This window comes from Papaver somniferum, unplaced genomic scaffold, assembly GCF_003573695.1.
Source record: "Papaver somniferum cultivar HN1 unplaced genomic scaffold, ASM357369v1 unplaced-scaffold_81, whole genome shotgun sequence".
In the NCBI taxonomy this organism is placed as follows: domain Eukaryota; kingdom Viridiplantae; phylum Streptophyta; class Magnoliopsida; order Ranunculales; family Papaveraceae; genus Papaver; species Papaver somniferum.
In genome coordinates, this window is record NW_020651082.1 from 4,243,217 (window position 1) to 4,271,184 (window position 27,968).

General features: G+C 36.9%; 3 protein-coding genes across 4 annotated transcripts; 2 read left to right on the forward strand and 1 right to left on the reverse strand.

Annotated features, from left to right (window-relative positions):
* The first annotated feature begins 17,225 nt into the window (after positions 1–17,225).
* LOC113345549 (30S ribosomal protein S17-like) lies at positions 17,226–18,833 on the forward strand. Its single transcript, XM_026589310.1, has 3 exons — positions 17,226–17,544; positions 17,709–17,856; positions 18,549–18,833. Exons 1-3 carry the CDS (start codon positions 17,383–17,385, stop codon positions 18,551–18,553), a joined length of 315 nt encoding a protein of 104 aa, XP_026445095.1. The 5' UTR covers positions 17,226–17,382; the 3' UTR covers positions 18,554–18,833.
* Positions 18,834–20,824: 1,991 nt separating this feature from the next.
* LOC113345306 (ethylene-responsive transcription factor ERF015-like) lies at positions 20,825–21,492 on the forward strand. The gene has a single exon (XM_026589094.1). It carries the CDS (start codon positions 20,875–20,877, stop codon positions 21,439–21,441), a length of 567 nt encoding a protein of 188 aa, XP_026444879.1. The 5' UTR covers positions 20,825–20,874; the 3' UTR covers positions 21,442–21,492.
* Positions 21,493–22,342: 850 nt separating this feature from the next.
* On the reverse strand, positions 22,343–25,451 carry LOC113345305 (DUF21 domain-containing protein At4g14240-like). 2 transcript variants are annotated; one of them, XM_026589092.1, is made up of 13 exons: positions 25,136–25,451; positions 24,908–24,984; positions 24,724–24,807; positions 24,524–24,637; positions 24,343–24,429; positions 24,172–24,243; positions 24,002–24,069; positions 23,843–23,930; positions 23,670–23,743; positions 23,223–23,586; positions 23,076–23,122; positions 22,921–22,996; positions 22,343–22,797 (listed from the first exon to the last, which is right to left on the reverse strand). In XM_026589092.1, the coding sequence occupies exons 1-13, from the start codon at positions 25,356–25,358 to the stop codon at positions 22,699–22,701; spliced, it is 1,473 nt and encodes a 490-aa protein (XP_026444877.1). In that variant the 5' UTR covers positions 25,359–25,451; the 3' UTR covers positions 22,343–22,698. The 2 variants fall into 2 exon arrangements, with proteins under 2 accessions (XP_026444877.1, XP_026444878.1); XM_026589093.1 differs by lacking the exons at positions 22,343–22,797; positions 22,921–22,996; positions 23,076–23,122 and having other exon boundaries at positions 23,367–23,540.
* Between the last annotated feature and the right edge of the window lie 2,517 nt (positions 25,452–27,968).

Sequence of the window (27,968 nt, forward strand, 5' to 3'; positions counted from 1 at the left end):
TTGTTCGGCTTACAGTATTAGTGCCCAACAAGCCGAATCCATGTATGACAAGTAGTTCGTCTTTATAAGTCAAACACGAATGAGCCAAACTTCTGAGTTCGGCTTTCAAATAGTACTGCGAGTGAGTCGAACCTAACCCAAAACCTGTGTGATATTGTTGTAGATTGTTCCTGAAATGGAAACTATGGAGGATCAACCACCGTCTGTTGATGTCATTCATGAAGATACTAAAGATCACTTCCAAACTGACTTGGTAGGTAACATAATTTATGTTTTTATTAATTTTCAAGTATGTTGTATTCAAAATCATTAATAAGACTTAATTTTTGTACTTGTGGATATGTAGACGTGGAAAACTAAAGAAGAAGCTGTTAAATGAGCTGAGGAACATGGTTGGAAAATCAATTGCGTCCTAGTTAAAGGTAGACAAAGCCGAAAGGAGCGGGTTGAGATGGTTTTTGAGAGAGGCGGGAAGAAAGTAAGCAAGAAGAAAAAAGGTGCGGTGTATATTGGGAAGACCGGGAAAAAATATAAGACTAAAACAAGGAAGATAAATTGTCCCTTCAAGATCGTCTTCAATTGGAACATAAATGAAAAAAATTTCACAATGAATAAAGATATGGATTTCCGTCATAACCACCCACGTCCAAAGGATATTCATGGACATTATAGAGCCGGAAGACTCAAAGTTCATGAATATGCGGAGGTAGATAAAATGACACGAGCACGTATGCCACCCTCTAAAATTATTAGCAAGTTGAAGGCGGATGATAAGAATAACAAGACTACGTTGCGACAAATCTATAACGCGAGAAGTACTTTGAGAAGAAAGGATTTGCAAGGTAGTTTGGTGATGCAACAATTATTGTGGTTGGCGCAAAAGAAGAACTATGCTTTCCAAAAGAAATTGGATGAATTCGGGCATGTGACACACATTTTTATTTCCCATCCGGAATGCGTAAAGTTGGCGTTATGCTTCCCACAAGTTCTCATATTGGATTGCACTTACAAGACCAATAAGTATGAGATTCCCTTGATGAACGTTGTTGGTCATACGTCAACCAAGTCACCTTTCAACGTTGCTTTTTGTTTTTTGCATGATGAGTTGAAAGAAAGCTATGTTTGGGCATTGGAACAAATGAAGTTAATCTTCCGGGAGGATGCTCTGCCAAAGGTCATGGTAACCGACCAAGAGGAGGAATTGATGTTTGCTGTAAGGAAGGTATTTCCGAAAGCACAAAACTTTCTTTTTACCTTTCATGTATGGAATAATGTTAGGAAGAAATGCCAAGGTATAATTCAGCAACTCAAGTTGAAAGAGCTAGAGAATATTGCTAAATTACCGGATGAAGAACGAAAAGTGAAGAAGAAATAATTTAAGAAAGCATGTAAGGCTAATGAAAGGACGTGGGCATGTTTATCCAATGAATGGGATGCTTTGACTTGGTCAATCACCGAAGAAGTGTATGAAGAAAATGTTGCAAAACTCATTGCGAATTGGGGCGTCAAATGACTGGAAATCATTATATATTTACTCAAGCAATTCTTGGATACCAATAAACATAGATTTTTTAGTGCATTTAAAAACCACCACAAGCACTTCGACAACCAAGCTACAAGTATGGTAGAGTCGGCTCACTATCGTTTGAAGAGGAATCTATTTGGGTGCATGGACACGTTCGTCACGGTGTTTGACGCAATGAAATACTATTTCATGAGTGATGTTATAAGAATTAAAAAGTTATTTGAGAAAAGTCTAATGATGAAGCATGATGATTTCCCGGATGAAAAGTAGCTCCGGGGACTAACCCATAGGGTATCTCATTTGTTCATTGAACTTATAATGAAGGAAGTGGATTTGATGGAAAAAATGGATACTAACTCCCAAGAAGAATGTGTTTGTAAAATGAGGGAAAGTATGGGACTTCCGTGTAGGCATGATCTACTTCGGTACAAGGATTGTCTTATACCTTTCGAGGATATTGATCCTCATTGGAAACAATTGAGTTGTGATCCTATGCCCGACGAGGACGATGACGTAGAGATTTGGGACACACCTTATGGGAAAAGGTTGGCCGAAATGTATCGTGTGATGTTACGACCTGAAAAACAAATCTTATGAGACAACATGATGCCAATCATCTATCCTCACACCCAACAAGGTATACTAGAACCGGAAAAGGGGCCATAAAAAGGTAGGACACCGTCGAAAGAAACCCGAAAAGTGCAAAGAGCAAAAGCCTATGCTCTTTCGAAAACAAGGGGTCCTACCACAAGGCATCCATCCGGGGTTTAGTACCATGATGCAAAGTATGAAGATGAGAAGAAGGCAATAGACAAGTTAGACAAGATGGATGAAGTGAAACTCTCAAAGAAACGTGGTCGACCGAGCAAGGATAAAGGTGAAACAAGTAACAAAGAAGTTAAGAATAGTGGGTCTCTATGTCCCCCCCCTCCCCATTGGAAGGAGACGTCAAGCTTAAGGGTAAGATGTTTCCATCTCAACAAAAAGAAACAACAAAGACAACTCCGACGCCAAGCAAAAGGAGAAAAAAACCATATATACGGAAGGGAAAATGAAGGGTCCTAAAAGAGATAGTTTGAGAAAGTATTTGAGACCTTCTAATATGATTTACAAGAATTACTTGGAGAACTTACCCGAAGCTATTCATGAGTATATTATATCCATGGACGATATCGAAAGGGATGGCAATTGTGGCTTCCATGTCACCGTGGAACAACTAGGACCTTTTAAAGATGGGAACAATCCGGTTGTCCCAGGGGACGAAGTAAATTATATTCGGCAAAGATTGTTACAAACACTACGCCGAAACAAGGACTTCTACAAGTCAATGATGAGAGGTGGCGGAGACCATGGGCTCGCACAAGAGTTCATTAGTTTTGAACGGCGTTTACATGGGAATATTGTCGTCACAAGTGACCATTGGATGCAAATGACGATATGTGGGTTTTTAATCGCGAAGACCTTCAATTGTGTTGTTCATTCTTTTGCGAGGGATGGAAGTTGTTACACCTACGCGCCGCCAACAAAACCTTTCCATGAGAATGTGAAAGATAAAAGACTTATTTTCGTATTCGTTCAAGGCTGCAATTATATCGGTCTTAAGCTAAGACCCGGTTACCCAATACCTCCATTGTTTCCTTTAGCATTTTGGACTATTTTTCATGAAAATTACTCGATGGATTGGTGTGCAAATTAAGCTACGGAGATGGAGGTTTGGATAATTTTGCATCCACCGGTTCAATGCAGACTAATTAGTCTAACGGGTGATGAGGATGAAGATGATGAAGAAGATGTTGTAAGGTTAGGATCACCCTAATACTTAATATAATACATTGGTGAATATATATTATTTTTTTGCATTTTGTTTTCGTTAGATGCCTAGTAGGATGCTATGAGATTATGAATGCTATATAATGTATCCTCAAGCGCATCTTATGAATTGAATATATTTTTTGTGGTTTGTCAAATTGTGAATTGGTGCAAAGTTTAAACAAAATATTTATCAAGTGTCATGGTTCGGCTTAATGATGAAGATATTTGTGCGTCGAACCAGAATGATTCAAAGTTCCGCAACATACAGTGTAATGTTCGGATGATAATGGAATATAACTAATAAGTCGATCCTGTGTTGGTTTCCCAAGTGTCATGGTTCGGCTTAAAGATGATGATTGTTGTGAGCCGAACTATCATGATGCACATTCTCGCAGCATACAGAGTAATGTTCGGCTAATTCGTAATATTCTATAATAAGCCGATCCTGAGAAGATTTCAGAAGTTTTATAGTTCGGCTTAAAATTAAATTATTTATACATCTGAACCATATTAGCGGAGCTTAAAACTTTCATAGTAATCAGCTTCGGATGATTTAGTGTATTTCTTATAATAGCCGAACCACAAACTGAGATTAAATTATCTAATTTGTTTGAAATCATAAAATCACCATTACAAATTAGCCATTAAAAATCACTAACCATTACAAGATTCTAATAACCAAAACGAGTTATGAGAAACTTCCTAAAGATGGTGTAGTGAGCTTGGTATTTGAAATTTTTTCCTTTCCATTTTCGCCATTCCTCTAGAGCTCGAACAACAATATCATCATTTGTTTCACCTTTAAGACGATATCGATTGACAATCCGAAACATAGCTATGAAGTCCCTAACTTTATTTTTAATTATTTCGATTCGACAAAACAATGATGCCCCATCCCGGTTGTTAGGATTACTCATTTCGTTGGTGAAGGCTTCATGAATTCTGACCAAGTAGTACATACTCATTAGACCATTTACCCTTCGCTCGGCACCCTTCTCCGGATAGTACGTTACGTAATGTTTGCAAATAGACAAATCTTCTTTTAGAGTATACTTAGGAATAGAGGCTGCCATTTTGTTCTTTGTTAATGAGATACCATGTGTGGATATATATATGTTTCAAGGATTTTACTATTTGTAACGGATATATTTTCAAATGATGTTTAAATCTATCTGGTTCGGCTAATACGTCATTTATATTACAAGCCGATCTATACTTAACATACCAACCCCAACGGCTAGTTTTTTAGATTTGAAAAACATTACAAGGTTCGGCAGACATACATTTTCATTTAAAAGCCGAACCTGTAAATTTTTCGTCCATCTAGTGTATCTCGGCGCAAAGGTCTCTAATAAATATCGGAATTCTTCTCTTCAGCCATCTGTAACATATTCCGAGCTCGTATCTTCTTCCTCCATGGCGTATAGCCCAAAGGATTTGAATTCTAGCTTCCTAAATAAAAAGGAATAAAGAGTTAGTTTTATAAAAAGAAAACTAAACACCTCTATAATGCAACATTAAGCTTTTGGATTACTCACCTTTTCTTCATCAGTTTCGCTGGGATGATATTGATTAACCCATCCTAATATTATGATGTAATCTTTCATCGTATAACGGATTTATCGGAATCTTTCGGCTAATTCTGAACGCGTACGATGTTTAGGATTACCATCTAACCGAAAATTGAATTTTTTTACTTTTTTCCAAAACATCGAATAATGCACATCAGGATGTTCACCATAAATACAATAAGTCCGAATGAAAGCTCTAACAAGCAACTTATCATCTTCTACGGTGAATGGTTCCATGAATTAGTATAGAATGAATCAATGAGTTAAGCAGACCCAATGCTATGAATAAAATACTATATATAGAAAAAACCACAACGGATCTATTTTTTGGAAAAAGAAAAAAATAGCCGTTGTATTTTACAGAAATTAGTGTAATGTTCGGCTCATATTAACGATTTCCTTATGAACCGAACTTGTTGAATTAAGGGTTCGGCTGATTCGAGTATAGCATAATCAGCCGAATCAGATGCGCAGAAACCTAAATATTGTTAAAGGCAACAGGTTTGACAACTACGAAAATAGTAATTTGAGCCGAACTAATATCCTTTATGTTGTTTCAAAGACCAGCAAACATTCGAATCAAACATATAAAAGCATTGAAAAATACATTAAAATATATTATTCAAGGTACTCAACGAAATATAACAAACTAAGTGTATTTAACAAAACATAACAAACTAAGTGTGCTTCACGACTCATAACAAAGAAATTGTACTTAAGAAAGAAAATCCAGAAATTCAAGGCAGTTAACACATCCAAACTTATAGTTCACTTACCACGACCTCTTTTCCCTTTAGGACGTACATTCTCGTCCTCTTCACCAGTTGACCCGCTCCTAGCAACTCAACTTGAGCCTTCACCTTCTTGTCGTGGCCTCTTGCTCGTCGGCCTTTTTTCTGGTTTATTCGGTCCTTTTCCTTTGTTTATGACTGCATCCCACTGGTTGTACCAATCCTCTTGCTCCTTCATTGTCATCTTAGTTTTTCAAGAAATTCTTTTCTTCAAATTTCTTAACAACTCCTTACCCGCCACAACCTGGTTCCATTTAAAGGTCGAAGAACTTTAATATTTAAGAAGTAACAATTAAACAAGTAAAAATTGAAGACATCACTTACCATTGTGTTATATTCCTTTTGAATGTCAATGGCCTTGGACTTCTTTTTGGCAACCTTTGCCTTCCCCCTGTCAGCTATAACTTGACTTTCTCAATTGATAATAAGCGGATGTGAAATTTCATTATACCAATCCATATAGCCGGGATCAACTTGTGGAGGACCGTCACCCAAAATATGCAAGTGGTTCTGTTAGAGCATTGCTCGGTCGACCTTGCCTGCGTTGCTATCTCAAGCATGTTTGTCAATGTTAGTGATCAAAACTATAAGTCTTGATTTCTAGTCTATTATAGCTAAGTCTCGGACTAGGATAGAAAAGTGTAGTTGAGATCAAGGACTTCATGGCGATTCATCATACAAGAAGAAGAACTACTCAAGGAACCGGTGGAACTTCTCGACAAAAAGGTATGTGAAGACTTGAACTTATCTGTCACTCAAAAGTCTATCTACTCTATCTCCTACTCTTTGAGACAAGAAGTCGTATGCTATATATATAGACTTGGATTATAAACATTTGGTATTTCGATCCGAGTATACCTCGCCTATCTATATCTCGAAATATGTGTTGGTAAGCGTTTCGCTTCGATCAAGTTTATCTTTACCTAGTGATGAAAGTCATGATATGTTTCAATCACTTTGAAAATTGCTTTGACAAGAAATGGTGTAACAACTATATAACGTCTTCTAAGAATGTTTCAATGATTGAAATGGGAGTTTAGATTACATAACCAATGGTGGACATAAACATTGTTCTGGAAACACATTTATGTATGAGTCCTATTCCTTGAACCAAAGTTTGCGAACTTTGTTGATCAAGAGAAACCGGAGAATGGCGTGATCCAAGTCCGCGAACTGTCGAAATTCTCATCCCGAGAAATTCTGTTGGAGTTGACGAACTAGCTGCGTCCGCGAACCCAGTCCGCGAACCGACGGAAAGTCTTTCACGAGATTTTCTGCTGGAGTTTGTAAACTCTACCGCTTGCTTAAGTCCGCGAACCTAGTCTGCGAACTTGAGAAAGGTTATATATCTGAAGATGATTTTTGAACTTAAATTTATAAATACTAAGGAATGCAGTTTGCAAACCGTGGCTATAAAAGTTCATGAACTGATTCGGGTGAACCAAATCATCTTCGCTTCAATTGTGTCTTGTGTATTACATTAGATTTCCTTGTAATTGAACAACTCTCTTAACTAGTTCATATGAGTCATTTGAACTAGTAATGGTGAATAAGAACATGGATGGTATAAAATGCTCATATGGCTAACCTTTTAGTTGACTATTTTTGAACCAACAATACACACGTTTGTGTACGGTTAACAAACCTAAAGGCGTGTAGTTCAAGTGTGTATGACAAGCTAATTTTTCTACCTAACGGTTGAGAAATATTAGCTTGAATCTAAATCAGGTTTTCATCTAACGGTGGATATTGTTTGCTTTGTAACCAAGGCAAAACCCTGATTTGAAAGACTATATATATGAGACATCTAGTATTGTGCAAAACTAATCCCCACACCTTACGTGTGATACTAGTTTGCATACTAGAGTCGATTCTCCTTAAACCCTCTGGTTTTCTTTTCTCAAACCGGGTTAAACGACTTAAAGACTTCATTGGGATTGTGAAGCCAGACCGATACTACTTTTACCGTAGTTGTGTGATCTGATCTTGCATCTTCTATCGTACGAGTACAATCATATTGATTGGATTGAGATTTGATATCTCCGATACGCAAGATATAAAAAGTAATCACAAACACCTTCGTCTCATCGTTTGTGATTCCACAACATCTTGTTTTGCTACCATATGATTAGGATTATTGTGAGGTGATTGATTAATCTAGGCTGTTCTTCGGGAATATAAGACCGGATTATCAATTGGTTCCTGTTCACCTTGATTATTATCAAAAGACGGAACAAAAACTTTAGGGTTTATCCGTGGGAGACATATTGAACCTTCGATAGACTTGTTTATGGGAGACAGATTTGTTTATTGTCAAAGCCTGCGATTTTGGGTCGTAGAAACTCTTAGTTGTGGGTGAGATCAGATAAGGGAATCAAGTGCGCAGTATCCTGCTGGGATCAGAGGCGTAGGATCATAACTGTACCTTGGATCAGTGGGAGATTGATTGTGGTTCAACTACAGTCCAGTCCGAAGTTAGCTTGGAGTAGGCTAGTGTCTGTAACGGCTTAATACATTATGTGTTAAATCTGGACTAGGTCCCGGGGTTTTTCTGCATATGCGGTTTCCTCGTTAACAAAATTTCTGGTGTCTGTGTTATTTAAATTTCCGCATTATATTGTTTTATCTTTATAATTGAAATAATACAGGTTGTTCATTAGATCAATCAATTGGAGAGTCCGACCTGACGGTTGTTGATTGATCCTTGGATATTGGTCTTTGGTACCATCCAAGTTATCTCTCTTTAATTAAGACTCGCAGTTTGCTTGAGTAAGATTAAATCGAGAGATTGAGATATTAAATCCTTGATATAATTTTACCTAGATTGAGTCTGACTGTCTAGTTGATTCTCTAGAAAGTGTTTCGGAGTTTGTCCATATAGATTGCTAAGTGAAATATTGGGTGGTGTTGTTATACCCCACTTTTTCATTGGTATCAGAGCAGGAAAACACGTTCAAGACCTTACAAGTATGTGTTTGTAGAGATCTGACTCTATGGAAAAGAGTAATATCTCTGATAAACGCGTCACTAGAAATAAAAGCTTTGTCTCGTCTAAGTCTAATAAAGAGAAAGATACTTCAATCTCGAATATAGACGAACCTTGTGTTCTGACGAGACAGACAAACACTGACATATGTGATTCCGATTACCCTTCAAAAGAGACCATCTCTATTAATGAACGGGAAACAACTGAAGAGAGTGAATTGAATCTAAATATTGCTAGAATCCAAGCTGATAGATTTAATCGGTTGAAACGCCATGTCAATGTTCTTCTTGGTGTAATACGAGACTGCAAATTCAAGGAAAATATTGAAGATCATTCTTCATGTATGACTCTTGTGGCTAGCCTGAAAAAGGATGCCTTGGAAATTGAACATCACTTGAGTAAACTCTCTATTCAAGGATGCTCTAAGCAGTATAATAAACCAAGTACTTCTGCTACCACTGAAAACGTTCCTAAACCGGAAGTAATATCATAATCCCTTCCTGTAAGAAATGATGTGATTGTGTCTTCCTCTAATCAAGGAATCTTTACACCACAAGAAAGGAAGAAGTCTCCTAACAATGGTTGTAAAACTGTTTCTCCTGATCACCTCCTTGATCAGAAAGTATGCCTCTTTTGTAATTCAAAAGGACATGATGAACGAGAGAGAAAATCCAGGTTGAATGACAAATATTTTGATCGTCTTTAACACACCTTAGATTTGATTCTTGAAGGTGTAAATGACATTCACATGTTTAAACCAATTGGGTTTAGTACTCACCCTGTGTTCTATACCAAGAAGGTCAGTTCAAGATGTTCCTCAAATGTTCAAAGGAGAGACAATCTTCCTAAATTAGTTCATCAAAGAAGAGTTCATAAATCTTCTTATGATAGAAAGGGAAATGATGTTGTTTTCGATGTGAAAAAGGAACCAGAAGAAAAAAGCAAAGATGGCGAAGACAATCTAAAAATTATAATTGAAGGTTATAAAGAGATCATCAACAGGTTGTCAAATTGCCCTGGTCGAGCTACTTCATTTAAAAATAAAAACTATGCATCTTATTTTGATGACAGCAAATTTTATGATAACTTTTCACATCATAATCGTTTTTCCTCAAGACTTTTGAAAAAGAGAGTCAATCGTAATCTACGGTCGTTTGATGAGCTCAAGGCTCATACTTATGCTAATTAATCACAAGGTGGAATCTCATTCACAAAAATCCTGGTTGAGTGAGATATAGTCAGGTATACTTGATGGCAAAATGTTTTTTGATTCTCTAAGCTATTTTCTTATCGTCTTTAGCTGGAGTATCAATCACAAACATTTTTGCATAATTATTTTTTGTGCTTCGTTTTATTCTTTTGGCTAATGTTATACTCGAACGGATACCTGTTCTGGCCCGAGTCAACGGTTCTAAGAAACCCTAAAAACCCTTCCTCAAGAATAAATATCCGACCTCTTCGTTACAAGTCACGTACGTGTACTCCGGGTTGGATTTTGGGTTTTCAAGAATGTCTTCTTCCTCATCTTGCTACGATGGTTTTGAAAAAGGATTCCTTGACAAAGAGATTGTTGTTGAATCTAAGAGGAAGAGAACAATTGTAGATGAAGGTCATCCTAATGTTTCATGTTTCTTTGTCTATGATCATGAAGATGCTGAAAAGTATGATATGATTTCTGCTGAAGTTGTTCATGACTTTCTTAATTACTTTGGGGAGGCAAAACAACAACTCGTTGATACTCTAAAAGTTCTTGATAAGTTTAAAACTGAGTTGGAAAAGGTTGTCTCTGACCTTGGTCTCATAAAACATCAAATCAATGATCTTCGCAAAGAGAGTCATCTCTCCGATGATACAATGGTAGTTGTTGATCACAAGCTCAAAGACCCTATCACTCGTGGGGATCCTGAACCGTCCATATGATCTTAGTTCGTGTTCGGGCATAGCAATGAAGTTTTTTTTTCTTTAGCTTGTTGCCTAGTATGTCTTCTTTTTGGTTTAGTTGGAAGAATAACTAGTGCTTGAATAGCAATGATTGTGACTACACATAGCTATTATTTTTTTCATCTTTTTGTTATTTTTTAGGGTTTTTTGGTTTAAAATTCTAAAAATATTTTGAGGATGATATTTTTGCAGTATTAATCTTTGTGATTTGTTATATTGAAATTTTTTATGGGATATGTATGGTTGCGTCCGTGAACTTGAAGGTCCCATATATTGTCAAAAGTAAAGTCGTTCAGGAATTGGTGTTCACTATTGATTAAAGGATGAATAGACTTTTGACAAATACAAAATTTAAGCCTATATTGTCAATTCTTTGATGGAATATAGGTTAAAATCTTTTGTTTTCAAGGATTATGTCTATTAATGTTGTTATGAATATAATGATGGAAGATAGAATGAATCCTTGTGTATTTCACAGTAAAGATCTTTATTGATCCATATCCTATGTATTATTGTGAGGATCCGTAATATGTCTTATGTTGAGCACGATACAACGAAGTTGATTATTTTATGATTGACTTTGTTGGTTGTTCCGTGAGGTATGTTATGTCGAGCATTTTGAACTAAATTAATCATCTCGTTTGGTTAGTCATTGCTCCGTAAGTTCTCTTATATCGAGCAAAGCAATTTACAATTAAATTGATTACTTTTATGATTAGTTTGATTGTGTATTCCAATTATATTAATTACGAGTTCTCTTGTGATTAGTCTAGTTGAGTATTCATACATTCCATAATCCTTTGTGTTGAGTATATGAACGACTATCCTAATCATTGTCTAATGGTTAAGTTAGTCATATGTTCCGTAAGTTTTCTTATGTTGAGCATAATCAATTAAGTTGATCACCTTGTGTGTTTAATTTGTTTGCGTATTCCGATTAAATTAATCATGGATTTACTTGTGATTAATTTAATTGAGTTTTTGGATATAGGAAATCATTCTCATGGTTTTTGGCGTCCAATAAAATCATTCTTTTCTTTTGAAATTAAGGTCGCTCTAGTTGTTCTTTCGGGAATGACATCAAATGAGGGAGAGTTCATTTGAACTTGTGCTTAATTTCCATATCTTTGTGGGGAGTGCGGCTGTGGAATATTAGAGGGGTTATCTTGTATCTTTAAACTCCTTGATGAATGCTATTAGCTTCGGCTATATGATTGCATCAAAATTAAGTTGGTATGTATTCTACTTTTGGTCATGAAATGTGTCTTACAAAAATTTCATTATGATCCCCTTCTGGTACCTTTGCCAATTTTATTGACAAAAAGGGGGAGAATTAATATGTAGTTCAGACTACAAATACATATGGTTTTCGGATCATTGTATAAGGGGGAGTGGTTTCCATGTGAGATGGAGTATTGACTAAGGGGGAGTGATACATATCACCATAGTATTATTGTTGAAGCTGTGATACAATTGGACTTTGACATTGTGTAATAATACTATGACATTGTATAACAATGATCGATACCGATGCTTTCTCATTGTTATAGCTACGGATCTTCAACAACGGTGATACTAAACTTACAACCTTTGGGATCATTGGAGTACTTGGAAGTGACGAAGATTTCGAGGAATGTTGAAGATTAGACTATGGAATAGGAGCCACTAAAGTTTCTTTATCTTTTTTGTATTCCATATGTATTGATAGTTTTGTCACTAAAATTGCAAAAGGGGGAGATTGTTAGAGCATTGCTTGGTCGACCTCGCATGCGTTGCTATCTCAAGCATGTTTGTCAATGTTAGTGATCAAAACTATAAGTCTTGATTTCTAGTCTATTATAGCTAAGTCTCGGACTGGGATATAAAAGTGTAGTTGAGCTCAAGGGATTCATGGCGATTCATCATAAAGAAGAAGAACTACTCAAGGAACCGGTGGAACTTCTCGACAAAAAGGTATGTGAAGACTTGAACTTATCTGTCACTCAAAAGTCTATCTACTCTATCTCCTACTATTTGAGACAAGAAGTCGTATGCTATATATATATAGACTTGGATTATACACATTTGGTATTTCGAGCCGAGTATACCTCGCCTATCTATATCTCGAAATATGTGTTGGTAAGCGTTTCACTTAAATCAAGTTTATCTTTACCTAGTGACGAAATTCATGATATGTTTCAATCACTTTGAAAATTTCTTTGATGAGAAATTGTGTAACAACTACATAACGTCCTCTAAGAATGTTTCAATGATTGAAATGAGAGTTTAGATTACATAACCAATGGTGGACATAAACATTGTTGTGGAAACACATTTATGTATGAGTCTTATTCCCTGAACCAAAGTTTGCGAACTTTGTTGATCAAGAGAAACCAGAGAATGGCGTGAGCCAAGTCCGCGAACTCAGTCCGCGAACTGCCGAACTTCTCATCCCGAGAAATTCTGCTGGAGTTGATGAACTAGCTGCGTCCACGAACCCAGTCCACGAACCGACGGAAAGTCTTTGCCGAGATTGTCTGCTGGAGTTTGTAAACTCTACCGGTTGCTTAAGTCCGCGAGCCTAGTCTGCGAACTTGAGAAAGGTTATATATCTGAAGATGATTTTTGAACTTAAATTTATAAATACTAAGGAATGCAGTTTGCAAACCGTGGCTATAAAAGTTCATGAACCGATTCGGGTGAATCAAATCATCTTTGCTTCAATTGTGTCTTGCGTATTACATGAGATTTCCTTGCAATTGAACAACTCTCTTAACTGGTTCATCTGAGTCATTTGAACTAGTTATGGTGAAGAAGAACATGGTTGGTATTAAATGCTCATATGGATATCCTTTTGGTTGACTATTATTGAACCAACAATACACACGTTTGGGTACGGTTAACAAACCTTAAGGCGTAAAGTTCAAGTGTGTATAACAAGCTAAGTTTTCGATCTTACGGTTGAGAAATATTATCTTGAATCTAAATCAGGTTTTCATCTAACGGTGGATATTGTTTGCTTTGTAACCAAGGCAAAACCCTGATTTGAAAGACTATATATAGGAGACATCTAGTATTGCGCAAAATTAATCCCCACATCTTACGTGTGATACTAGTTTGCATACTAGAGGCGATTCTCCTTTAACCCTATGGTTTTCTTTTCTCAAACCAGGTTAAACGACTTAAAGACTTCATTGGAATTGTGAAGCCAGACCGATACTACTTTTATCGTAGTTGTGTGATCTGATCTTGCATCTTCTATTGTACGAGTACAATCATATTGATTGGCTTGAGATTTGATATCTCCGATAGGCAAGATATAAGAAGTAATCACAAACACCTTCGTCTCATCGTTTGTGATTCCACGACATCTTGTTCCGCTACCATACGATTAAGATTGTTGTGAGGTGATTGATTAATATAGGATGTTCTTCGGGAATATAAGACCGGATTATCAATTGGTTCCTGTTCACCTTGATTATTATCAAAAGAAGGAACAAAACCTTTAGGGTTTATCTGTGGGAGACAGATTGATTCTTTGATAGACTTGTCTGTGGGAGATAGATTTGTTTATTGTCAAAGCCTGCGATTTTGGGTCGTAGCAACTCTTAGTTGTGGGTGAGATCAACTAAGCGAATCAAGTACGCAGTATCCTGCTGGGATCAGAGGCACAGGAGCATAACTGTACCTCGGACCAGTGGGAGATTGATTGGGGTTCAACTACAGTCCAGTCAGAAGTTAGCTTGGAGTAGGCTAGTCTATGTAGCGGCTTAATACAGTGTGTGTTCAATCTGGACTAGGTCCCGAGGTTTTTTCTGCATTTGCGGTTTCCTCGTTAACAAAATTTCTGGTGTCTGTGTTATTTCAATTTCCGCATTATATTGTTTGATCTTTATAATTGAAATAATATAGGTTGTGCATTAGATCAATCAATTGGAGAGTCCGACCTAACATTTGTTGATTAATCCTTGGATATTGGTCTTTGGTACCATCCAAGTTATCTCTCTTTAATTAAGACTCGCAGTTTGCTTGAGTAAGATTAAATCTAGAGATTGAGATATTAACTCCTAGAGATACTTTTACCTAGATTGAGTCTGACTGTCTAGTTGATTCTCTAGAAAGTGTTTCGGAGTTTGTCCATACAGATTTCTAAGCGAAATATTTGGTGGTGTTGTTAGACCCCCGCTTTTTCAGGTTCATATTTAACTTGTTGGCTTCCAACCTTCTCTAGTACTCTAAGGTTGGCTTTGGATCATATTTGGGGGACCACGAAGAGGTGGTTCTCTTGAAAAGTAGGTTCGGCATAAACAAAAACGATAATTTTAAGCCGAATTTTGTCTTGATAATGGAACTACAATGTGTAAACTTACCTGAAGCATTGTGAAATAACCTCCAATGTTTCTACTTGTTAACCTAGAGGCAGTTCCAAGTTGCTCGAATAGGAAAGAAATGGCCGGGGTTCCCCAAGAGTACTTGTGGCAGCTTTTCAAATCCCTTAACAATTGAAGATATTGAGCATTAAACTTGTTTCCACTGTTATCGGAAAATATAGCACTTCCTAAAGTATACAACAAATAGGCAGTAACAGTGCGCCTAGATGTGACCTCGTCCATAACCAAGTCTCCGTTTGAAATCTTCTCTTTTGTGTCTCCAAAATATTTTTTCAAAGCGGTGAAATTGATTTTCTTCAACTTCTTTGTGCTATAATCCACAAGCTTCACCTCTTTAGCGGCGCACGCAAACTCCAATTCTGTCTTGTCTATTGGACAACCAAGAGTTTCCTCAGCCAGTATATACAACTCATCCCAAGTCATTTCATAAACCGCTGAGTTCACATTTTTCCCCTTCATTCTAAGACCACTGATCTTCTGTGCACCATCAGGAGTAATTGACATCTCGCCAAAGGGGAGATGAAATGTGTAAGTCTCCGGAAAAAATCTCTCACAAAATGCTGAGTTTGTAACTGCATCAAATTCCTGTTGTGCATAGAAAATAGCAGGCCATAAACCAGATCCTTGTACTAAAGCCACCACCTCATGAGCCTCTTTGAAAATATCCCAATGTGCGGCTCTTTGGTGTCTAAGTACGCGGACTGCATCCCTGTGATCCGGAGTCTCGTAAATTATCTTCGCCCATGACTCCTTGTAGCCAATCAACACTCTTACACCATCTTCCGGGAAACCATGGGGTAAACCATCCCTGCGAGGACGTAGCACATTATCCGGATGAGGAATGTGCTTACCTGTCTCCCTTGATGTAACAACTTTCTCTTGTTCTTGTTCTAGTTCTTCTTCTTCTTGACCTTCCTCACCAACATCTTCATCATTGTCATCCTCTTGTTCTACATGCATAGAGCAAGTCGTGTAAATTCCCCTTTTCCCTGCATGTAAGTTCTTTGTGCCACCACCTCGAGTTTTGAGAGTTTTTGAGTTAGAAGGAGTCACTTCCATTGTTCTCCTTTTAAGCTTGGCTTTGAATTTTCCCTGTTGGGTGCTAAAACAAATAACAAATCTTAATTAGTTTTCCAAATTAAATAAATATGATTCTACTACACAATGTGATAAGTCACCTATAAGTGGACAAGTTTACAGGAAGCTATTGGTCATACACAGTGTAAAGTTCAGCACATTCGATATATATCAATATGAGCCGAACCATGTGCCCAACAGAGTAAGATGGATTATTAGCCATACACAGAGTGAAGTTTGACACATTATATATTTATCAAAATGAGCAGAACAATGTGCTCAACAGTGTTAGCCATGGTTAGAGCAAAGTTCTGCACATTAGACATTTATCACAATGAGCCGAACAATGTACCCAACAATATTAGGTCGGTTATTGAATAATGGTATTCAAGTTCGGCTGATTAGAATAAAAATCGTATAAGCCGAACATAATGGTTCAGCTCATTCGATATTCAAAATATAACAAGTTTTCAGCCGAACTTTTCTTCGTTTGTGGAAGAAAAAAAAGTTCGGCTGCTAAATGTCAGCCGAACACTACTCTGAAACTACCAAAAACAAGCAATGGGAGACATGGTCTATTTCTCGCTCTCCAACACCAATCGATCCACTATCCTCTTCATCTCCATCTTTTCCAAAAATCCTAGATTGAGATGCTACTGAAGCAACATCAGGATTCAGCACCGTATTTCTAGGACATCGCTTAACACGAGGTGCCATGTATGTGTTTAATCGAGAACTTAATCGAACAAAGAAATTTTAAGAATTTTCAGAAATTTTGGAGAAGAAGAGGGAGAGAGAAGCGTTTTTGGTTTTTAAAACTTTTTTTTTCTTTAAAGTAACTATTTTAGGATTAATGAGTGAGTTAATTAGTGGGTAACGGTTAATTGGTGGGAGGGAAGTTAATTAGGAGATGGATTAATTAATGGGAAAATTTTAGGATTAGAATTTAATTAAGTGGAAGGGTAGTAATGTAATTTATGTAAGGGTATTACAATAACTTTAGCACCACTAGGACACCCCTTAGCATTTTGCATTGGATGGCATATCAAGTCTGTATGCCCCAAAATTATCCCGTATGCCCCAAATGATGGTTCAAACAAAACCCCGTAGCCAAACACGGCCACCTACAAACCACAATCAAACAAACCAAACACGGCCACCCACCTACAGACCACAATCAAACAAATCCAAGTCTTCTATATCCCCCCTTTTAAGGTTTTAGGGTTTAAACCCCGATTCCAGTTCTCATTTGGGGAGTTGCAGGAGTTTTTCTGTTTCTGAAGAAGAAACCCTAAAAACTATCAAGAGGATGAAGCCAGTAATAGGTGTAGTGGTATCGAATAAGATGCAGAAATCAGTAGTAGTTGCTGTAGATCGTCTCTTTCATCATAAACTCTACAATCGGTATATCAAAAGAACCAGTAAATTTATGGCTCATGATGAAAAAGACGAATGCAACATTGGTGATAGGGTAATCCCACTTTTCTCATCTCTTCATTTCTGTATTTTCAATTTCATTTTTCTGGTTAGATTTTGAGAAATAATTAGGGTTCATTGGAAATGCAGTGATTTCTTATTTTCTTTTGGGGCGTATGAACTAGGGTTTGATTTGTGGATTTTGAATTCCATTTGCAGGTGAGGTTGGATCCATCAAGACCAATTAGCAAAAGAAAGTGTTGGACTGTTGCTGAAATTTTGAAGAAAGCACAAATCTATGTTGCACCACCAGTGGACCCTAGCACTAAGAATGTTAAACCTACTGCTGATTCTGTAGTTTCTAAAGGTATGAGGATTAACACTCTCTCGAGTTATATTTGTTTCTTCATAGGCTAGGTTTCACAAGTTGTCAATTTAAGAGTAACTAGAAATAATCTAGAGTAAATTTGAATGAAAACAACCACACGACTTAAGGCGATAAAAAATGCGAAACCTAACTTATGTATCAAACTAAGAAGACTGGTAGCAAACCTAGCTGTGCGAATGCGGAGCTCCCTTAGATCAATGTCATGGAGTGAAGAGATGACCTTCTAGCAATTACTCCATTGGTGTATTTTCTATTTCCTGCATGCATACATACTCCATCTATATTGTAATGGCTGCAATGCAAGTGGATCCTGCCGATTTTTATTGTTTGTTTGGCATGTTTAACATATGATTAGATGCCTAAAAACACTCAAAATTAAAAATCCCTGAGCCTCCTTTTACATGTGTAAATACTCCATTTTTTTTTGTAACAGTAGCCATGCTAGTAGACCCTGATTTTTTCCATTATTTCAGAAGCCTAAAAGAAAATCTTACTATTGGAAGTCCTTGATATCCTCTTACACGTGCACTTACTCCATGAAAATAATACAAGTAGATTGTGACTTTTGTTTGTTTGTTTGCCATGTTAACTTACAGTTAGAAGCCTTAAAACAACTCACAACTAGAAATCCTTGAATATCCTCTTACATTTGCCTTCATGTTGTTTTTCAGGTTAGCAGGTCTGATATCCTTAAAATTTCTTGAATGGTTTGACACCAGGAAACAGTTTAAATACTTCCAGAGCCTACTATCAGAAAATTGTTTCTCATCCAGGTTAGCATAAATTAGAAAAAGGATATATACTTTAGTATTTTGGGGTTTGCTGAAATTGTGACATGTTCTTTAGAGGCAAGGAGTTAAAAACTCGGTTCTTTTTGCTTTTCTCGAAAAAGACAAATGTTTTGACTGTTATGTGATTAGCATTTTCCTAGAATAAAGTTTCTCTTTTTATTTCCATTCTTCGTTTATTGCTGAGTATAAACTTGCAATCACATGATGATTTAAACTTCGTCCAAAACCTCTTTGTTTTCATAGTTTCTCAAAGAAAATAAGAAAAAACAGAAAAACAGAAAAATCCTTCATAATTCAAGGTTCTGTATTTCTGTTAAAAATGCAGTCAGCATTGTGGTAACTGCAGATATGACGCGTGAGAAATTTAATGTGGGCCATTCCCATTTGAGAGTTTAATCTTTTCTAAGGTAAACTGAACATTGGCCAGACTCTTATATGGGGAATATCCCATTAAAAATGAGTTTCTTAAGCCTTTCACACAGTCCCTATTCTTGACTTTGGTCTACAAGCTTCCCCCATCCTCAAGATATTCTTCAGATTAGGAGCTTCACATGTTCTTAGATAAATGATCCAGGTTAGAAATTTCCCCGTTGAGAAAAGTTTATCCAGGTTAGAAGATTCTCCCCTACTTGATTAAAGGCTACAAAGTACTCTTTTCATGAAAATTATCTGAGTAGAAGAATGGATGCCTAGTAGCTCTGCAATAGGATGACTATCATGTTAGTGGCCAACTGCTTATCCATGAGATGTTATTAAGTGCAATTATTATGAGTACAAATCATCTAGGAGAACAAGGATCACAAGCATTGCTGTGTAGCAAAATACGGCACCAGGCGGCTGAAGGGTGCCTAAAAATTTGGCGTTTCCCCATTAGGCGGGAAAGCACCTAGGCAGCAATTTTGGGTGCCTTATTATTAGGCAGCATGGGCCTGGGCACCGCCTTAGTTTCAGTGAGTAAAAACAGGAAGAAGAGAGAGATTATTGTAAAGAAATCCTTTAAATCTTGATTCTTCTTCTGCTTCTTTTTACTTATAGCTCTGAACTAACTAATGTTATAATGATAAGATGTGGTGTTGATGAGAAGTGTCGGTGTTGCTTAAAATTCTACTCGTTTGTTTGGTGCTGGTAGTTTTGGAATTGTGAGAGAGGGGAGATTGATAAGATACTTTTTCTTTTCTTTTCTTTCGGTGATTTATTGAAAGCAGAAAAAGGAAAGCAAGTTCTAGTATGAGAGAGACAGAGGCAAAAGAGGAGGAGGCGTAAAAACATAAGGGGACCCGATGACTCTAGGGTTCAGTTAGAATAAAAAAGAAATGTCTTGAAAAGATGACTACAACTTATAAAGTAAGATTTTTTACATGAGAAAAGCTAATTACCAATAACATGTACATTTCTATCTGTATTTATATATACCAACCTACTCTCGGCTAATTCCCTAGTAGTCCATCTAGGCGCCAGTCCACCCACCTAACGACTTTTGCTACACAGAAGCATAGGCACATTAAGTTGCAACAGAGTAAAGGCTAGAGTGTACTATTTTCTTGAAAATGATCCTGTCAGTAGAATAGATACCTAATAGCTCTTCAATAGGATATATATCTTTCATGTTAGTGGCGTAAACCTTAACCTGCTTAACCGTGAGATGTAATTATTTGTCATTAGTACGAGTATAAATCAACTAGGAAAACAAGTATTACAAGCAAAGGAACGTCAACTCTGTTAAATATATAAGGTGGAAAATTTATTATAAATATTCTTTTTTCCTTTATATATTGCTGAGAGTGAATTTAGTAGAATTACCATATATAAAATACATATAGCATCATTTAAGAGAGGAGTTTGTGTTTCATTAAGGATTGTACAAGCGTCAAGAGTATTTGATTCGTGGCTCTCTATTTACTGCTCCGCGTTATCGGAGATCCATGTCAGGGCTGAGGATTCTAGATGATGTATATTGCATTTATATTTGCTGGCCACAACACACTATGAGACAATGTCGCCATTGCCACATGCGGTTCTATTTATCACATTCAATGCTCAAGTCATCTCCACGTGCAGATCTCTTGTCACGTGATCCACATTACTTATCCATCCACATCAGAAGAACTTACCCTAATTTGCCATTAAATACCCTTCCCTATTCAACCTTCCCTTTCACCAACTCTCCACTCTCTCTAATTCTCAGAGTAATAGAAGTGTGCTTTCAATGGCTACAACATCAGACAAGAGCGAAACTGGTAAGATTTGTAAGAAAAGAGTTAGAGGACAGTTCAAGGGTGTAAGGATGAGAAAATGGGGGCGATGGGTATCTGAAATAAGGATCCCACAGACCAAATATCGTATTTGGTTAGGCTCATATGAAACTCCAGAGAAGGCGGCCCGTGCTTATGATGCAGCACTTTACTGTATTCATGGCTCAAAAGGAAAATTTAATTTTCCTAATGAGTTACGTCCAGAATTTCCTGATGGATTGTCAACCTCCTTCTTTAAAAGTGAGATTAAAGCAGTTGCTTCAAGATTCGCATCGCTCAATTCTCCATCAGATTTGTCATCAACATCATCCTTTATGAACACCACAAGCTCACTGAACCTTGAGGGCGATGCATTGGTTTTGGGTGGTGGTGAAACAGGAAGCGCATGTGAGGCTGGTGATATGCACTTTGCACATGATGGTCAGTCAGAATCCAACTATTTTTCACCGGAAAATTTTCTGCTGGATGAGCCGATAATGATGGAGCCTGACTTCATCTGGGATATATTAGATAGAAACTAATAAATTCTGCTGGTGTAAAGTTTCGAAATATATTTATATACTAGTATATATGGAAAAAATGTGTATGAACAGCTGGATAGAGGAACCTATGCCAGCATTCATGTTTACTGTAGTAAGTATGCAATATATGTATAGATGTTCATGTTGATTTCGGATAATGCGTTCCGGAGTTGTCTTACCTGGACTGTAGAGTTAGTCAGTTACATTTCTCTCTCAAAGCGAGATTTCCTATGTTGGTGTGTTTAGGTGACAGTTCAGGGCTATGTAGAATCGCAATACGTGTCATATAATTTGTCAGAGTAGTTTAAGTTCTGTTGAAAGAAGTCGGCCAACGTGGCCAAAAAGTTGACTATACATGCATGCATACTGAATGCAGTTCTAAACTTCCAGTATGTAAAGGTTTGAAGTTTCCCCTCAAACTCTTAATCAGATTGAAGGTTATCTTCTTGAAGGACATTGACATGATTATTTAGATGAAAGCTTAGGGCAATTAAGTAAAATATTCGTTACGGTTAGGATGTTATACTGTCTACTGTATATCATAATCTTTGATCTGCTTAAATTTTAAGCAAGAAACATTAGTAATCTTCGATCTGATTGATGGACCTATGAGTAGTAAAAATGATCTGTGCAGTTGCAGTGATGAATTATGGTTTGCAGAAAGTACATTTTAGGGCCTGACAATATTATGAAGTGATGCTATTTTTATGCTTACTTTTCCAATATGCTGTGATGAGTTACGAAAGATGCTGGCGTAAATTCTTCTACAGTATATCTTAGTTTTACCTTTTGATATTCATATGCGTCGGTTTTTTGAAGGACGTTAGTAGGGCAGATGAGTTCAGTAGCACGTCGACAGGGTATAATGAAGCAAAGAATGATCAAATAGGACAGATTAGTATCCTTTAGACCTCCATTTGCAGGTATGGAGAATGAAAATCTGTTTATTACTGATCCTTCAGAGTTGGGTCATTATCAGTTTTCTAGTATGTCCGTAGTTGATTGTTGAAAAGAAAAATCAAGGGGTTATGCGTAAACTTAAGAGAGAACCATTGCCTGATAGTTGGAATAAAGTGGAAGCTCAGCTGTTGTTTTGTTCACTATATTATTATAATAAGACACAGTGGGTTTTCTTTAATACCCAATGTCACAGTAGTGTAACATGGGTATAAGACAACTGTGGCGTTTGCTTCAGTTTTGAGATGAGATGGGAAACGGTATGAATGGGGAATACTCTGGTTCAAACTCAATACGTTCTTAACTGATTCTTGCTAGTAGCGGCTCTTCGAGATTATCTGGTTTTGTCATACATGAATTGCTTGCCTTTGGCGTTAGCCCTAGCCTATTTGTGCTTCCCTGAAAAAAAGAAGAAGCAAGAACAACATAAGAGTATTTCAGCTGAGATCCACTGGAATTTATGTTAAACAAGGAGTTGGAATGAGATTAGATTGAGCAGAATTTTGAAGTATTTTTACTTACAGCTCCCTTGTGACCAACAAATCTTCTAAATGATGGAGTTCTTGCGATTGATGCAGCAGCCGCAACAACACGTATCCTACAAAAGAAAACTCAAGTTTATGAATAAAAATAGACACCTCTCCTGCTACAGAAATTCATACTTGGATGTTATTCACCTTTTATGTACATCGACAAACTCGTCAGTCTCGTCTACAATTTCCTCCTGCCATGGTAAAATAATAGAATGAAAATACTGTAATTGTTGGATTGTCGAAATGAAAGTTCATAAAAGAGCTGGAAGGTGCAAGGTAAATGTAGGTTACTTGCAAAAGTTCTTCGAAAACATCCTCAAGGGTTATAATGCCAATGACTTCTCCATCTTCAACATCTTCTGAGAAAACGGATGCCGGATCTTTTTTAAAGGAGATTTGTCTGTTTACTTTGATTGGTTTCGGAACTTTTTCAATGTCAATAGCAACAGTTTCTGAGTAAACCTCGTTTTTTGAAATTAATGTAGTTGTCGACCTCGATTCCGTTAAAACCGCCTTGGTTTCTTCAGGTTTTGCTCCATCAGTACTGGGTGGAGGATTCGTTCGTTTCCATTTAGGCTTCACCACAGCTGCCATATGACTACTTCCATTCTGAAATTCGTTCAGAATGTCATATAAAGGCATGTCTGCAGGAACCCTTGTAAAAGAACCCAACCAATGAACACCATAAACCAATGATTATAAATTTTCAGGATCGATAAAACTGCTGAATGAGCATACCTTGGAATTCTCCGAATGGAAACAGCACTTACTGGTGTTTCTTCTTCAGGGCGTACTGTCAGAAGACTTTTCACCTAAGGACCCCAAGTTTACAACAAAAAGAAGTCATGGTATGAGTAATGGGATGTGTAAATCATTCAAGTTGTACTGAAACAATTGAAATATAAACAAACCAGTAAAAGTCCTATAATGTTTTTCGGATTTCCAGAATAGACAGGTACTCGACTGTGCCCGCGTGCAAGAATTTTGCCAATTGCTTCCCTGAGGCATCAAAAAGATTAGCCATATCTAGTTACGCATAGATGTGGTGGTGCGAGGGAAACTACTCTCACCAGTTCAATTTCGAGTCTACATCTAACGAAAATGTTGACTCGATTGGAGTCATAGCCTCTTCTGCCGTCTGATGATAAGAACCAGAAGAGTAATCTTAGTTCCAAAGCTGCCCTCTGCAAACAGCTGATTCCGACAAGTTAATGAAACTCAACTCTACTAGAATGAATACCTTTTCAGTTAAATCCAGTGCACCGCTTATAATTGTTGTCTCATCGTGCGTGAGTTCGCCTCCTTTACCAGCCTAAAGTGCAAGAAAAAAAGATTCAGGCATGACTTGAGAAATTTCATGTCTTGACAGGGTACAACTCCTAGAAAGCCACTCATAACCTTAAGTTTGTACCTCTTTGCTGTGTATGGATACAAGTGCTTTCAACTGAGCTCGCCGAAATAGTCCTTCATTATTGTGTCCTAGCACCAAATCTAGAATCTGAAATGAGATTAAAATTTGCATTTGAACAAGTTAACCGAATCTTCCTGGTGAATGGAAGTTTTTTACTGAAATGTAAGAGATCATTCTTTACCTTCCCAATGGGATACGCAATCGGATAGCAAACTATCATCAAAATACGGACAAGCCACACAAAATTTGCCCCAACGGCTAGTCCATATCTTGTACATATTGCTTGAGGAATAACCTGATACAACAACATGATAAATGAAGGATCAAGAACCCCAAGTTTCCTTACTTGAACTGTAATTAGATACAGAAATAAAACACTACCTCTCCGAATGCTAGAACGAAGGTTACAGATAGCACAATGGCTAGGAATGGATTGAAAACCCTGTCCAAGTACAAAGGAAGGGCCTGCAGTGCCCGCAAAAAAAAAAAAAAAAAAAAAATTCAAAGGAAAATGAGGCAATCTCAAGCATGAATGTGAATGAAAAAGTTCAGGAAAGTTCCTTACTTCCATGGCACAGGCATTACAAAGAAGCAAAGTCACGAGAAGTTGATGTTGTTTCTGAACAACCGGAAGAATAGCAGCTGCATAATAATAAGATCTAACACATTGTTAAGATTATAGGCATCTAATGCAAAACCAGTTGGCACCATTAAGATCCATTATGTTTTCATGGATTTTCAATGGAAATGAATAACAAAGAGAGATTTTTTTCTTGAGGGGGAAAACCCGAACCTGCTTGTTTCTTTTCGGAAGGAGTACCACTTGATTGTAAGATTTGAAGATCAACAAGGCCTAATGACATTAATCCAAGAGTAAGACCAGACATAATACCTGCAAAGAAAACAAGTAAACATGATATACCAATGTATGTATACCATTTTATGGTTCCGATTGGTTCTGTCTCATGTAAAAATCCATGTGTCATTAGGGCTAACACATTATTATCGACCAACATTTCTTCTTCTTCTTCCTTTCTCTTTCTTCAAACTCAAAGAGAGAAAGAGAGCAACAAATGTTTCGTCCCAATTTTTCTTATTTACTTTCTCTCCATCCCACTGACCTACGCTCTTGGACCCAGTTAGTTTTGGATTTATAAAATATCGTGCCAGATGTATAATACTGGTTGGTTACATAAAACATGTTGGTTTTCAGGTATTCCAAACATGTTCCAAACTTCTTGGAGAAATTTTCTGAAATGATTCTGGACTGGGCCATAGAATCAAGCCCAATTGCAATTTAGGAAACTTTAGGAGCCACCATCTCCCGCTCCTCCATGTCCTCATCCTCCACTGTCATAAGGAAGTAGGAAACCATCATTTAGATTTAGTGGTAAGCAACACCCATTCAATTGCTAATGAATGTTTCTCTGACTTACTTCTTCACATAGTGTCGATTAGCTGGTGTGCAATGATAATGTTATCATTCATAAATCTTCCAGGTACAAATGCAGACTGAGCATAATTATCCTGTTCAATATATGTTTTAATCTATTCGCCATTAGTTTGGATATAATCTTGTATAATATAATATTACATAGACAAATAGGACGATAGTCTACAAGGGATTGAGGACAATCGTTCTTGGGCATGAGAAACATATGGTTTAACTGTTTCAACAAGTGTTTAGTCTTGAAAAAACCCTGTATCATGTCTACTAATTCTGGCGCTATCATTTTCCAACTATGCTGGTAAAAACCAGCCTGAAATCCGTCTAGACCTTGCGCTTTCTATGCAGGCATTTCGAAGACAATACTCTTGATCTCATCTTCAATGGGTACTTGAAGAAGAAGTTTATCATCTTCATCTGTTATACATGGTTGGATTAATTGCGGTGGTTCAAGATCTTGTTACAGATGTTGTGATGTACTGATTTTCGTGAAATGAGTAACCAGACACATTAAATTCAAGAATTGGATATTCATAAGACTTATCGTATTTGAGGTTGAGGATAATTCTTATTGTTAACAAACTATGTTTACAAAAGAAGATCATAATAACATCAAGTTGCATTAATGTTTACGAACTGACTTTTCTAGTTCGCACACTACGCACTATTATGTTCCTGGACACTCCGAGTTTGCTCTTATTCACGAACTGATTTATTGAGCGCGCGAACTAGGTAATTTTGGGTATGTTCATGAACATTTCGAATTTGCTCTTATTCACGACCTGATTTTTTGAGTTCGCGAACTACAAAATTTTGAGGTGATTCATGTACACTTCAATGTTTACACGCCTAACTTTTTTGTTCGCCAACTGGTATGTTTTTGGGGTGTTACTGAACTCGAATATTGCTTGATGGTTCATGGACTTACTTTGTTTATTATGAGTTAACTTTTATACACGGTTTTTTATCCACATATACGCGGATGCACATTCTTATTTGTAACTCAAGGCATACTTCTCACATGTTTACATAGTGAAATAACGAGGGTACCAAGTACACCACAATCCTTTTGAATCTAATGGCCTTCAAGCATATGAGTAGGAGAAATGGTTTTAGAATTAAATAACTTTAATGCGGGGAATGCACGCGAATCCTAAGATAGATTCCATTATATTAAGTTGTTTCATATGTTGTGAAGACTTCAAGCAGTCAACTCCATTGGATCGTCTTCTGAAACAGTAAAGTACTAACATGTTCGGTAACTGCTGTATCAGTCTCAGGAAGTAAATCAGAGATTATTGTTGAGCTCAACAAAGGTTCTTCCGTTTAATCTAATAAACTTCTTTGTCCGGTTTAGATCAACCAAGATCTTGATTATCAAGATAACCATATCTAGGTTTATAACTATCAGATTCAGATATTAAAGAACACCAATAAACGATAATTTTCTGATCTATAGTAATCAATTGTCTATCAAAGATAAACAAAATCTAGAAGGATCCCTACCGATCAAGTATGTGCACGAAGTAAACCACAAAGATCGGAAACCAATAAGAAATCTTTTTGTCTTCAAATCTTCAATGTCTTTAAAGTACATACACAAACAAACTTGATTCCCTAGTGATCGATCATGCCCAAAACGAAGTACATTAAAAATGGAATATTGACATATCTAAAATAAGATTTGAACCATAGTTAATCCTTGATCTAGTTCGAATGACCTTATATCAGAAGAGAAAGTTCTCATAATAAACAAACTAGGTGCAATCAAGGTTTAACAATCGTTAGTCAATCAAATCAATAATTGAAAACTAAAACAACAATGCATACTCTAGTTTCCCATCAACTGTACTATCCAGACGCTTCTCGATCCCACATAAATCTTTAAATTAGCGGACCTAAAAGATATCTCGTAATTAGGTTACTCTCATCTCCAATATAATATTACAAGTAATACTATTTGTCGGCTACAACAATGATTACAAAATGAAATGCCTGCCTCAGAATAAGTTTGTAAGAAGAACAAACTTCACTATTTATAGACCTAAGTAGTTTGGACACCAAGGAATTTCCGTAACCGAAAATATTCTCAAGATATGCTACATAATAACATTTTTCATTTTCTAATTCAAGTCTTGTATTGCTAACCTCAAGTAGCAGGATGATGTCTTCGTTGATG